The 14780-nt window shown below is 39.5% G+C and overlaps 1 protein-coding gene across 4 annotated transcripts in view; it reads left to right on the top strand.

Moving 5' to 3' along the window:
• The window catches only part of Pde4d (phosphodiesterase 4D), a 1452168-nt gene that overhangs the window by 946351 nt on the left and 491037 nt on the right, over window positions 1-14780 (top strand). The window contains exon 1 of one of the 4 annotated variants that reach the window (XM_029468214.2): window positions 5602-5788. The exons of the other annotated variants lie outside the window; for them this stretch is intronic. Coding sequence (XP_029324074.1) covers window positions 5649-5788 — 140 coding nt within the window. The 5' untranslated portion in view covers window positions 5602-5648. Of the gene's footprint in view, window positions 1-5601; window positions 5789-14780 lie in introns of those variants that run through there. 4 annotated transcript variants of the gene reach the window in all.

Genomic DNA, 14780 nt, shown 5'->3' with positions numbered 1-14780 from the left:
TGTCAGGAGGATAATGGCATCATTATTGATATGGTCATTAGTTAACATTTAGTGAGTGCCAATAAAGTTTTTGAGTGTCCTAAACACACCAAAACATTGAAACAAGTAAATTGTTCCTTACTGAAAAATCTGTATTTATATTAAAATGAATGTATTAAAATGTATGTGAATAACAATAAACACTTTGTATTATAAAGTAGCTTATAATTTGTTTCTGTAAATAAAATACTACAACAAGCTATGTTTGTACACATATATTATATATAGTATATATATATATACATATACACACATTTTTATGCTCCTCTCATATTCACATACATATACATATGTGTGTACATATATATGTGTTTAGATATGGATATATATATATGTGTGTGTGTGTGTATGCATTTATATATACTAAAAGGCATCTCTAAGAGATTTAGTAAGCTCTTGGAAGTTATATAAATGAAATCATAAAAATGCTTTAGTTAATATTTTCACTAAAAAGTTACTCAGGGGCCAGAGAGGTGGGAGTGGGTGGATGGGTAGAGAAACACCCTCATAGAAGCAGGAGGAGGGAGGATGGGATGGTGGATTTCAGGGGGAAACCAGGAAAAGGGATAACATTTGAAATGTAAATAAAGAAAATATCCAATTAAAAAAAAAAGAAGGGTCAGAAACAGAAAAATCATAAACAAACAGAAAGAACCTGAATTGAGTGGGCAATTGTTGTCACCTCCCATTACTGAGAAGCACAAGAAGGACTTAGGAACCACCAGGTTCAGAGGCCAGTGTGGGGCTGGGGTATGCTGTGGTTACAGTAGCAAGACAAGGTGACTTAGCCTTTTCATCACCTAACAGGGACATTGAACACTGAAGGAATGTGAAGAGCATGGAATCTTCAAACATCAAGAAAGAATTGCGAGGTTTTGAAGAAGCTATTGGCTCTCTGTTACTCTTTTGTAGAACCAAATTTTGAAAGGAAGGAGTCAAAAAAAAAAGAGGAACCCCGAAACCCTGAGACCCCTATCTCTACACTGGCTCACAGGTGGCCGAAGGCAGCTTTACCAAATTTTAGGTTTCTAAGAGTTTGTCAAGAGTCAGCCTCCTTCTCACAAAAGGATTTTATTAGAAAGGACAAGGGGACAATGGGTAATGCCCCCATTCTGTTTGCTTTGGGTCTGTGTAAAGTTTAAGCAATATGTCTAAATGTCTCTGTGATGCTTGTGTTGATGTATCCACTTGCCCATACCCTTGGAGACAGAGGTCGGGGCAGGCATCTGGTGTCCTGCTCCATCTCTTGACACAGATTCTCACTGTGTGCTGGCAAACTTTGGAAGTCCCCTTTTCCTTGTTCCTCCACAAAACCATGGTTTCGGCACCCACATCACCGTGTCCAACTTTCTGTGTTAGTCCTGTAAACGCGCCTATTTGCAGAACAAGTGTTACACCCACAACCCTGAGTAGCTTTAATGAAAACGTTAAGTGTTTTGATTTGCTCTATGTTTGAGCTCATACGTCAATAGTAAGTTAACCGTATTTTTCCTCACATCTCTCATTTGAGGATGGTTAATACTCGTCTAGCCTTGAATGATCAGCTAATGTCGTGCTTTCTGCGGGACTGAAAAATGTAAAGACCACAAGACCTAGTCAGTCTTTGTGTTGCTTGATCTGAGGCTACAGCCTAGCCTCAGGGACCTCCCCAGGTCTAAGAGTCAGTGGGTAGTGAATGGTGATCCTTTGCTTATCAGAACTGAGGCTGGGATGAGCTAGAGAGCCTGCCATGGTTCACCCAGACTTAGAAGTTCTGTAAAGTGACCGTTGTCTTTAAATACAACAAAACAAGAAAGTCCTCAACGTTTTTCCTTTTTAGAACGCGTTTCTAAGCTGCCACACTACTCTGCCTGTTGTTTTCTGAAAATCACACATTCATTCATTACTGCCTCGTGACGCATCATTTTGTAATTTACTAGCCGTAGCTCTTAACTCAGAACCTTTCTTTTATATTTGCCTTATGTCTGCAAAACTACTCAACTTAAGGTTACTCATTAATTTGTAATGTTAGCTCCCTGAACTGGGAGATAAATTATATTTTTCTTTGTTACGCTTCAAGAATTTTTAGTGCTTATTATTGTTTTTCAGTTGTTTTATCTTATTTGATACAGTTACATATTTAAAAGAAGAAAGAAAGAAAGAAAGAAAGAAAGAAAGAAAGAAAGAAAGAAAGAAAGAAAGAAAGAAAGAAAATTTCACCTTAAAAATATTAGGCTGAAGGGCGGGTATTTAAGTCAGTGACAGAAACCATGACTAACATCTGTGAGGTCTCAATTTCAGTTCCCAGGACTTAAGGGGGAAAAATCAATTGACGTTTCTTTTAAAAGTATATTTTAATTTGAAAATCTCATTTAATGACCTAATAACTGAGTCATTTTGTGTTTTCAATCTAAAGTGTCTGCTTATGTCATTGTCCCCACGTGGAAACATAGCTAGCCAGTATCAGATGGGAAACCGTGATGCCTGGGAAAATTTTGTTCAGTTATTTGTTGTTGTTGCTATTACTGTTGCTGTTGTTTTTGTTGTTGGGTTGCATAGACATTCTACTTTGGCCTATGAATAGAATGGAAATAGAATGTACTAAAAACAGACAAAAAATGTCAAGTGAAAATGCTTATTAGAATGGAAGTTATAGTGCTACCTTATTTTTGTTTTTTACAAATATTACGTTCTAAGGAGACCCGCTTGCTCACCTGGCATGAGAAGAATGTACTGGTTTTGAAATAGTTAATGCCTGTCACATCATCCCTACCATAAAAGGAAAAGGACAGATGCCTATAACCTAAGTGGGCTCCAGAGCTTCTTCTCCCTGAAAGTGTGATGATGGACACATACTAGCCCTTAGAGTTCATTCTCAAGGGGGCAAAACTAATTTGGAGGGAATAGAATAATACAGGCAAAAATCATAGCCATGTGGTCATACTTCTTTCTGCAAATCTATTTGTCTTCCAGCAATATTTAACTTCTGAGTACCTCTACTCCTCTTTAGCACAGGGTCAGAGATCATCTCCGCCTCACAGCACCACTGAGTGGATTAAGTGGGATGATCCTGTGAAGCACTTAGAAGATGGCCAGGGACGTTACTAGTACACCTAGATCTTAAATAATGATATTTAAGTATATACTGTAACAAACCAGTTTGAATTACTGTGTGATACCTGATTCCAAGCGTTGAGAGTCTGCTAAGAACAATTCACGCTGAAAGGGTTCTGGGCAGGCTCACAAATGACCTTAGGAGCGAGATCTGGTCCCTTCTAAACAAAGGTGCTTCAAGGACATTGCCTCGATCACAGGAAGTCCCAGTAACTTTCCTCAAGTCCCTTTGTGCTACAGGGTGCCATCTTTCTGCATGCAAAATTCAAACTGCTTTAAAGGAATCCTTTAGTTCTTCCTCCTCCCAGGAATGAATTCTTGACCTGGGACCATCAATTCATCAAACCTTAGCAGTTCCGAAACTAATTCTATTTTTTTTTTAACATCTGCTTTAGAATTTATGAGAAATGAATCCTCTTCGCCCCAGTAATGTTTTTTTCTACAAGGACAAGAATTCACTGGGGAAACCCTAAGTGAAGATGAATAGGATGTTAAGTGTTGCCAGTATTCCTTTTAATATGAAGCAATTTCATAATGGCCTTATTAAACACCCAAGTTAAAAGAGATACATTAACGGTTGCGCACGTTACCACGGAGAAGCCCATTCTCTGATTTCAGGCAAACACCATTCAAGAGCCAACCTACTATTCCAAGAGTTTACTATTTTATTCTTGCTTCAAAATGGCATCAACGGCGACGGGGTGCTTTCGGGGGACTATTGCACAGAATTTCTGCAACAAAGGGGCAGGCTCCAGGAAATGAAACGGGAGCTCTCCTCCCAGCAACACACCCCCTAATCAAACAAGCAGCTTTATGACATGCGCAAACGGAGCAGAAGTCTAAGTGACTTCAGCAGAACTAGCTTCCCCAGGATTTCCTGTCCAAAATCAGAGTGTGGAGATCCGTACTTAACTGGTTACAAATCATCTAGTAAGCAAAGCTGCCCCACCCCCATATTTTTGTTTAAAAAAAAAAAAGAAAGAAAGAAAGAACATACCTATCATTTGCACATTCTCTCTGGACTTCATTTGTTCCCTTTCTTTTCGTTGAATAGGTAGAAAATTAAACAAACAAACAAACAGAAAAACCTTCCTCCACCTATTTGCTCAGTGTGTCATTTCCCTGTGAGGTTATTTACAGGTTTCTTTAGCCTTTTTTCCCCTCCTGCCTGGTAATTACTTACTGAAAGAAATCTGCTCCTTCAGGGCAAGCTCTTCCTTTTAACCCCTTTAGCTCACTCTTCCTTGGAGGCTAGCAAGGAGTGCGCGGCTCTGCAGTGACTGGGAACCCACCTAGAGGGCCCCCTTGACGCCAGCATATCCCCTGTCAGGCAGCAGTCTGCAGCTGAGCGAGCGGGCTACTGCAGAGTTAATGTACAGTACCAGGGAGCCTGCAAGTGTCCTGCTCTGAGCTGGGGCGGCACAGCCCAGGGCAGACAAGGCGGCTGCGAGGATACCAAAGGTTCTGCCGGAAATTCGGTGTGGGGGGACTCCTGTTGCCACTGTGTTTCAAAAGCATGCAAGGTCTGTATAGCCTGGGCATGAGAATCTTGCGGATGTCAGAGCACCAGAGTAAATGACATCTAATTGGGAACTGAATCGGGGCGGTAAAGACAACAGAGAGAAAAGAAAGCCAGCCGAGTAAGAAATTCTTAGACAACGTCTGCCTTGCAGCTGTGAAATTCATTTTCTTTCCAAGGCAAAAAAAAAAAAAAAAAAAAAAAAAAAAATTAAAAGCTCACACACGGTTTTGACGACAACAAATTAGAGGGGATTCGGCAGTGAGAGAATCGATAGCTTAGTCATTTTACTGAAAGAGAGCAGACAGCCTTATTGTGGGGTTAGGCGGCAGATGAATTTCATCACCACAGCGCCTTCTGAAGTCATGATGGGAGCCAGCACCAATCCTGTCCTGCAAAGCAGAAATTACTCATTGCCTTTCTACTTCAGCATTCGAAACCAGCAATTCTGAGATCGGGAGAAGAAGTTGCCTTGCACTATACATGGTTTCTAGTCCCTCTGCCCAGGTCTTCGTCGGACACGTCTCAGACTCAGACAGTAGCACTGCGTTAAAGTGACCACACAGGAATATGTTCCTAAGAAAGAAGAAAAAGCAGTATTCATCCCTAAAGGACAGCATGGCACAGCGACCTGAAGTTTTCCATTTCCCTCCTAACACTTCTTTAACAAGGATAACAAGAAACTGTCTTTTGACTCCTTTTTGTCCACATTCCATAGTGCTTTCTATGAGGATGCATTAATTCATACTCAAGACACTTGGATCTCACCAGGACAATACTCGCCATCATTTAGGAGTAGAGACTGGACTGGTTCTATTAGTGTGTTCACTGGTAGGAGCTACATGGATGGACTCATACCTGCAATACTCTGTGATGTTTCGTTCTCCAAATCCTGGAAGGGCTTTTGTTTTTGCTGTTTGTGTTCTTTTCTGGGGGGGGGTGTGATTTTTTGGGGGGGGTGAAATTCATTACTTGTTGGAATAATTATCCATGATCGATGCTCAAACCAGACTGTTGGGATTCACCTGTGAAAATCACTACATGCAACAAAGGAGACGAGGAAAATCTTAATGACGGAAGAGCTGCGAACATGATGCATGTGAATACCTTCCCTTTCAGAAGGCATTCCTGGATATGGTAAGTAATCAATGCCTTTCAGTCTGGAAACTCAGGATTCTAAAAGCCCCATGGCAGCAAGCAGAGCAAGGTCTGTCTTGAGTGCTCAGTATAAAACCAAGAAGACCATTTGAGAAAGTAACGATTATGCAATTAAAATTTTCTTGTTGCTGCAAAGCATCCCAAATAAGAAAAGCATAAGGATGTTCACGATAGCTAATAGTTCATAAACAAAAATAGACAACCTACCTAGTAAGGAACAGAAATGGTAGGACTGGAAATATGCTTTGTCTATGTTATTATTGTTTTTGTTGTTGTTATTATTATTTGAAAATGCTCTAGAAAAGGGCATACATGGATTTCTGACACCAAATATCAATTGGCCTGCATTTCCATAGAAGGTTAAGGGAAACTTTGAATGCTGACTCAATAAAAAACAAACAAACAAACAAAAACCCCCTAATACCTGACCTGCTCATATTTAAGACTGCTTTAGTTATTCGAGGGTAGTCCTGGGCTGAACCACTAGAATTCTGATAGAATGTTCACACATGAATCATGCAGTGGACCAACTTTGTAGAACTTGCTTAGTTCTTGGATGTGTGGTCAGGTGTTAAGGTTCAGTCCAATGATCCAATATATGGAGGTCTCCAGACATGGACCATCCCATCCCGTTTCTTATTGGCATCTGTGACTGAGTGTGTAAGAGCTCATTGCTGAGGCCATTACAAGGACAAAGGTGCTTATTGTGAAAGTTGCTTGTTTTTGTGGTACCTCCGAGGGGGCGTGGATTCAATTTCTTACAGCAGAAACTTTGTGATTTATGATAAAAGCACATGACAAGGCCTTTTGTCTCCCAACATACACATGAGGGGCTGCCTCTATTGGGCCTGATTGCCAAAGTATATTCCCTATGTAAACATTTTGACCAGACTCAGGATAAGCAATAGATATACAAACACAGATTTCTGAGGGGTCCATAGCTGCTTTTGGGACCAACCATCTCATTGTCTAAGACACCAGCAAAATCACCTACTGGGTTGCTACAGATGTTCTGATTTCCAGTTAAAAATCGCTTCCAGTGAATGTGGGGGTGGGGGACTCTTCTGTTACCCTTGACAGGTGCCTGTTTTGTTACAACTCTAGAGTCATCCACAGTCAGGGCTGTGGCGTATCTCCCTTCTCTGATGACCACAGCCTCTGTTCCCAAGCTCTGATGTCTATGAAAGAGGCAGAATAGCATGTCTGTAGGCCTCAGGGGCCCACTTCCAACTGCATCACCAGTGTTCCCGACTCAGGAGGGCTTTGGTGCCAGTGCCTCCCTTCCCTTGTTGGTGAGGGCCATCTGTCAGCATAAGGATCTAGTTGTTCTTACAGCAAACGCACATCAGGAACCCTTAATTCTAAGATTAAAAGTCCTGGATGTAGTCCTTGCTACATAGTATGCATCTATCCATTTTCCTCTATTATCACAGCTCTATGGTTAAGGCCATACCTCTTAACCTTGGCTTTAAGTAAAGCAAAGGTTATTTTCCCTTTGAAGGATTCACATTCTCATTTCCAGAAAGAGTACGTTGCTACAAAACAACAGCTTCTGTTTCAGCTAAGTCTTATTGCTTGAGTCCATTTGTTTATGTTGCAACAGCCAGGATCTCTGTCCTCTTTGAACACATAGTAGTGTAATCACCTTTGATTTTTTTTCATTAACCTCACCTCTACTTCTGACTGAAAAGAAATGAGCTGTTCAACTCTGCAGTTTGGGGAGAAAATGCAAATTTGCTTATTCATGCTTCTGTCGTTCTATGAAAAAAAAATGCATTCAAAAGAGGTATAGAGAAGTTGAGAGTTGTGAATGGTTTCTTTTGTGCCTGGAGCTAGGTAACCCTTCATCTATTTCACCTCACGCTGTGCCAATTTGTTATTGTTGTGAACAAACTGAGCCAGTGTGGATACCATGCTCTCTATGGCTATTTTCCCCTGGGCTCCTTAAAAGGCTTCGATATTGAGACATTTCACTCAAAGGAGGAAGGTGGTGTTTTTTTCCAGGTGACCCATTTAGTGTGGGGTTGATTCTCACCTCCCCCAGTTGTTGTTGCTTTCCTTCAAGATAACTGTACTTTCCAGCACTGCAGTAAACAAGTCTTGGTGTTTGACAGGAATCATTCATTCCCTTTGCTCAAGAGCCCCTCTTGGATCAGTCTCCAGGCTCTTCAGTCTTCTTGTTTCAAAAGGAAAAGATTTAGAAAGACACTGTCTTTCTTCATCTTCACATGCCCCTCTGTTTCTTTGTGGAAGGACAGATCAGAAGATGGCAACAGACCAATGGCTGTGAACAACAAGCATTTTAAAGGAGCCATGGGCTTTGATTTCAGAAACCCTAGCTCTGGTCTAGGACAGCGCTAAGCCCTTTGGATAGGCAGGGTAGAGAGAAAGAGAGAGAGAGACGTGGTCTAGCGGTTTTTCTCTTTTGTTTTATGAGAGGCCAGGAAGAAACTGATATGGAGCAGGTTTAGAGAAGTCTTCCGAAGTTTCTCGGGATCACTATCCAAATCGAAATTCTCATTATCCTATCCTTAGCCTGGCATGTTGATTATCATGCAGTTCTATGACAAACTCACTGTTTCTTGGTTACAAGTTAAAGTTAATAAGTGGTTCGAGTAGTTGGCTTAATAGAACACTACCCCTTGGGTGCTGGTAGAATAGTGTGAGGAATGTGTCTTTTTTGTTTGAAGCTACATTTGAAATATTCGCTGGAGGATTTTATTACAAAGGCGTCTTTCCATTACACATTTTAGCCTTTTTACTGCCTAGCTAAACAAAGAGAAGGGTTCTCCTGACAGAACAAACAAGCACTCTATGCCTCCGTGTTTTCTCCTGTCAAGTTTTGAGAATACAATGGTAGCCTGGCAATTCAGAAATGGGTCTTCCATGGTCAAAGAAGGAATACGCAGGTCAGCTTTCTAGGAATTTCAATTCCACCCAGCAGCAATTAAGAAGACTCCTGAGAAGCCTCAATTACTCTGATGTTGAGTTACATGACAGATTCTATCAAGAAGGGTAAATACTAACATGGGTTTGTAGTTTTTACGTACACACATATACACACACGCACATACATGATGAACTTTGCATAATATGATTTGTAAGAAATGTAAGATTTTATAAATCTGTACAAGATGCATAAAGTTGTGCTGAGTGCAATGAAGGCAGGTAGTTTCAAAGTTTAGGAGGGCGTTCTATTTGAATTTCTTTGTATTTCCTTTGGGATGGGCTCAACTGACTTGGAGAATGGGGACTCAGAGTCGTCAACAAACTCTGTTGAAGAAGGTTTTGGACTAGTAATTGTGGATAATGATTAATTATTTACTTATTTCATTTTCTAAGGACCAGATGTTTAAGTGCTTTGTCATAAACTGCTGTGGTGATGCAGACAGCTCATCTCGATTAAGAGGTGAAATGGGGTGATTATAACCCCTTAAATCAATATTGAGCCTGTTTTTCCTTTGAGGCTCCTGCACTTCTTTTGTTGGAAAATATGCTCCCAAGTATCAGTTCCCAAAGGCTGCAGTGTAGCAGACAAGAGTTGGGTTATAACTCGATAGTCCAAATATGCGACTTGTGAGCTAGCTCATTTCATTTTTTTTTTGATTGCTATATTTTCTTCGTAGAATGGGGCAAAGTATACATGACCATGTAATAGTATAATTTGCATCTGTTCAAAATTACACAGTATTTTAAACAATTAATCCAATGAATGAACATTTGAAGAAAGACAAATGGCTTGCTGTTTCACAAAGGGAAAGTATTTCTCTCTGGCCACTTTTGGTCTGAACTTTTTAAATTGAAACTACAGAAACAATACGTAGAAGTAAAGTGTACAGACCGAGATCGCTTTGAACGGTAAATGGTACTGATGTACGCACAGACCGTATTACGTCTTGTATAGAACAACAGTATTATTCTCAGTCTGGTAAGCAAAATTCAGTCCGGATCTGCGCACTTTCTACGGCAGTTGCACGGCAGCTGACCTTCTTACAGTACTTTCTCTTCCTCTTTGCAACAGCTCTTCTCAGACCCAAAGCTTGGGTCTAGATCCTGGTAGGACCAAAAAGTCTCTTTGTAAACACTGGATAATCAACTTATGGCTGATAGGTATGGGAGTTCTTCTTGTCCATCCATCAATCAAGCACAGCTGTAAATTCAGGCCATTATAGGCAGAAGGTCAGGCTTAGACTAAGGTTGTTTTTAATTAGATGAACTTCTGATCTTATTAAATATACCTTAATTGCCTCTTGGCTTTCTATTTTAATGTCTTTTATTGTCTCTAGTGATATGATTCTTGAATTCTAAGTGATACCTTAGAACTTATAAGTGAAAATTAAATTTGATTACTAGTATTATGATTGAGAAGGAAATTTGCAACTGGAAATTCTAGTGTGTGCCCACAATGTACGCAAATTAAGCTTTAGTTTTTTAGGTCTCTCTCAGATTGTTAAAATTATGCATTCTCAACTACTGACTGTGGAAACAAAAGGAGAAAAAGAAAGAAAAAAAAAAGAAAGAAACAAAAAAGAAAACAGAAAATCATAAGCCAATAATGTGGGCTATCTCATGTCTGTCACGTGCTTCACTACCCACCCTGCTCTTTCAGCTTTGACTATTGAATTGCTATTTTAATGCTGACGTCTTCAGCGGAGAGAAAATGTCTTCAACTCTGGGGGTGGGGGTAAGGGATGTGGTTCAGAGTGCTAAAAACAAAAGAATAACTAATAGGAAAGTAACAACGACTTTCTCATTTGCCAGAGATTTAATTTTCCTTTTGTCTGTTTTAACCCCTTACTCACTTTCTATCTTTCTTTACTCATATCACACAAAATTTTATGGTGTCTAACTTTATTCCAATCTTTTAGGCAATAATTCAAAAATCCTTCTAAGCCATAAGTTAACTAGGGTGGTCTTATAATCACTTGATAGACTATTAGATTGTGTTTCCTATGGTTTGAGAATTATCACCCTATAAACATAGCAAAGACAACAGGTTAGGGATAGTGTCTTATAAAATTTGTAATGCATATATACATGGATACATGTGTATCTCTCGGTCTCTCTGTATCTCTCCGTCTCTCTGTCTCTGTGTATGTATAAATATATGTATGTGTGTGTGCGTGTGTGCATGTGTATGTATGTATGTATGGTTGTATGTTTGTATGTATGTATTAGGGTTGAAGGATGAATAACCTGGATTATACATGCAGGCTATATAAGACATGACAACTCCCAAGTATGTATCAGAGGGCAACAACACTAACCAAGCTCTCATGTCCATCCCCTGTGGTTTTATAATAGCAACATCATGTATGGTATCTGTGTTTGGGGGAACAGCGATTGCTAAATTGTTGTACATGTGAAGCCTGTCTCTTATCTTTTCAATATCTCTCTACTTTATGAGATACGGTCTCTCCCTGAACCTAGAACTTGTGGTTTCAGCTAGGCTGGCTGACGAGTGAGTTGTCTGTCTTCCCAGTACCAGTACCAAGGTTACAGAAATATACATACCATCATGTCTGGCTTTTACATGGGCACTGGGAATTCTGAACTCTGGTCCTTACTTGTGGACAGCAAGCACTTGATCCATTGAACCATCTCACTAGCCAACAGTGGCCTTCCATTTTCACTGTCTTGACTCACTCTTTACAGAATGGAATGCTTAGAGCATAAGGGACTTTCTCAAATGTCATGCTTTCTCAAGGTGACATTCTGCTGACACATGAAACCGGCCTACTCTAGGTCTGGCCTTATTTCCAAGCTCAATCTCCCTGTAACAAACCGTATTGGTTTTTTGTTTGTAAAATGTGCCTCCATAATGTGTCCATGGGCCTTCTAGAAAACAGATTAACAAAATACCAGGAAAAAAATCATTAGCAAGTTGCATAAGTATGCCAGACAGCTGAGAATGTGAGTGGCCTTTCCTTGAAACAGCGTTCGTTCATGTTGGCACTAAGACCTGCACTTCCCCTACATCAGCAACTTTCTCTCTTTTCTCAGAATGAATAATGTCTGCAAGGAATTTGCCCTGAACTGTGTTCCTGAGCCATGCTCACCCATAGGGTTCTTTGGGGATTAGAAGAAGATGGCTCTCTAGGCAGATGTATTCAGATAGTTGCCACACTTTAGGCCGACAAAGAAGAAATACAACTGCAGGAAATGCTAACTGAACAGCGCACCGGTGCAAAGTGAGGTGCCCTCTATACTAGGCACAAAAGCAGTCAGCAGGGCATGAAAGGTCTGCTCAGTTTACTGTATTTTTAGGTGTACTATTTAGTCACGTGCAAACTAGCCACAGAACTGTATTATAAGCTCTACTTGGTGACTGACAAATGAAATATTTCTGACCGCGTCTTGCTGATCATATAAGTTTTGGCATTTGCTGCTATCATTGCTGCTCTTCAAAGTGATCAACCAATGATGGGATTTTACATTTTATAATGCCCATAGGCAAAGAGCATTAGCGCTATCTGAAGTGAGATCTGATGCTGGATAAGATCATTTGTAGTGAGTTATATTGGCATAGGAGCAACATACTGATTCTTCTAAGCATAAAGTATTCCGGAATAAATACCATAAGAATCCTATCTTGGAGATAGCCATAGGTCTTTAAGGCAACTATAGAAACATATAATTATAGTACAGTACAGAGCAGATAACTCAGAGATTCAGAGATATACAAGGCATCATGACATACAAAGGAAGACTCAACTTAATTGCCTTAACCCAAATACCTAAAGAAGTGCAGGAACAGAAGACCATTATACATACATATATATATTACACACATACACACACACACACACACACACACTCATATATATATATAAAATCATATCATATATATATCATATCATATATAATCATATCATATATATGATATATACGTGTATGTGTATCATACACTCATATATATATATATATATATATAAAATATCATACACGTGTGTGTGTGTGTGTGTGTGTGTGTGTGTGTCCTGAATGGTTTAAGAATTACCAGTTGCTGAAAACAATTTGGAGAGTGGGATGAGGGAATGTCTCAAGGAAAGATTTATTTTCAATCAATCAGTCAGTCAATCAATCAATCTATCAAACAAACCTTACAACTAGATAACTTGGAGAAAATGCCTTCATTGACAATTTTAAGCAGACAGTGTGGGAGGGGAAGTAGAGGGCAGGACAGGGAGGGTACAAAGGGAGGAAAAGCCAGTTGCTAATGTAGAGTCATTCCCAAAGGAAGAATCCTGAAGTAGATCTGGAAACCTAGTGAGAAACACAGTGCCTCTAAGAGAGGAGGGAGGCTAGGAGGACAGATGTAGATAATGTATGAATTACATTGATGAGAGTCTTGAGATACTTAGGGAATTTGGTCTAGTTATTTCTGTTTCCTATGAGATATGTAATTCAAAGAAAAAAAGTCATATCTCAGCAGGGAACATGGCTTAGTTAGGCAAACAGGGTGCTTAGTCAGGCCATGAAACATGTTCAAGGGTGTCAAGCAGACTGAAAATAGGACACAGATGCTGAGAGGAGATATCAAGTCATTAAAAGGTGTTTTGTTGCTTTTAAACTTACTGACTCACACAATATGACACCAGGAGATGGCACAGAGGTCTGATGGATGTGCTGCAGTTCCTAATTACTAAATCGTGAATTTTTTTGTGATCAAATTGTTGCTCTTATGATATTTTCCTGTCAAATAATGGTTTGGGGAATTCCAAAGCATGCAGAGTCTCTGTTGCTGCTATCTGTCTGGTATTGGTAGAAAGTGTCTTATGAATATATTCATTGCGTGCAGTCCCAGGTTTGAGACCTGATTTTGGAAAAGTGAGATCCCTCGTGCTGCCTGGAAATAACTCTTGTGTGACAAACAGAATCTGTAAGATGCTTGCTTTGACTTTTGTCTTCAGACAATAAAATACATTGTGGGAATTGAGTTTAAAAGTGAAACAAAAAAGCCTCAGCTCTTCTCAGTTTTAATAGGAAATTTTCTGCAGGTTTTGTTCAAATGTCACACTTCCATATGTATGGCCTGATTTTACCAAGATTCTTCAAAACTCTATGGAGTTTATTTGAAAGTATCACTCTTCGCTGAGAAGCGCACTCACTAAAAATAATGAAGCACACTCTGACTGACTTCAGCTGGTCTAATCTAGTTTAAATATTTATTAATGTAAATTCTCCTTTATGTTTCTACGATGCTTTAGAGAAATCACGACTAGAAGACATTAATAGATATTATTTAATGGTTTTATGATTCCATAGCCCATGATCATACTTTCTAACAGATTTTAGAGTCCCCCCCCCTTTAGTTGTCCTTCCTTTTTTCCTTCATTCTTCCCTTCTTTCCCTCCTTATGACACTGGGGTTGGAACCCAGAGTCTTACACTAGGCAATTGCAAATGATATGTATGCTGTGCTCCACTTACAGATATTCCTTAGTATTATAGAATATCTGGAATCACCATTACTCTTTCTGGGGCTGTTGTGTGATATTTCAGCCATGGTTACGGAACTTAGTATAATGGACTGAGTGGTCCTGATCTCTTATAAGGGAACTTCAAGTTTTTCTCTTCTTTGAGTTTCTACATTTTTATTTTCTAAATCTGAAAGTGAAAAGTTTGATTACTATGAAACTGGAAAGAGTCAATGGCCTATCCCTTAGATACATGTTCTCATTTCTCTCTTCTTACAATGTGACTGTTCCTCCATTCAAGGTAAACAGAGAAGTGATACATTGACCAGAAAATTATTTAGGGATTGAGTTCTGATGATTTTCTTTTAAAAATTACACATATTTATTTACTATGTAGGGACATATGCATATCATCATTCACATGTGGAGGTCAGAGGACATCTGGAAGGATTTGGTATAAAAGTAAATTTTTTATTTGCTAGATGTAATTGTCCTCTTAGAGGCTTACTGTTGAATAAGCTCACTCTTTCCAGATCTTTCTGAATTCTGGCT

The sequence above is a fragment of the Mus caroli genome, unplaced genomic scaffold, assembly GCF_978045245.1.
Source record: "Mus caroli unplaced genomic scaffold, Mus_caroli_1 scaffold_15, whole genome shotgun sequence".
Taxonomy (NCBI): domain Eukaryota; kingdom Metazoa; phylum Chordata; class Mammalia; order Rodentia; family Muridae; genus Mus; species Mus caroli.
The sequence above is the reverse complement of the archived record's forward strand: the minus strand, read 5'-3'. Positions and strand labels throughout refer to the sequence as shown.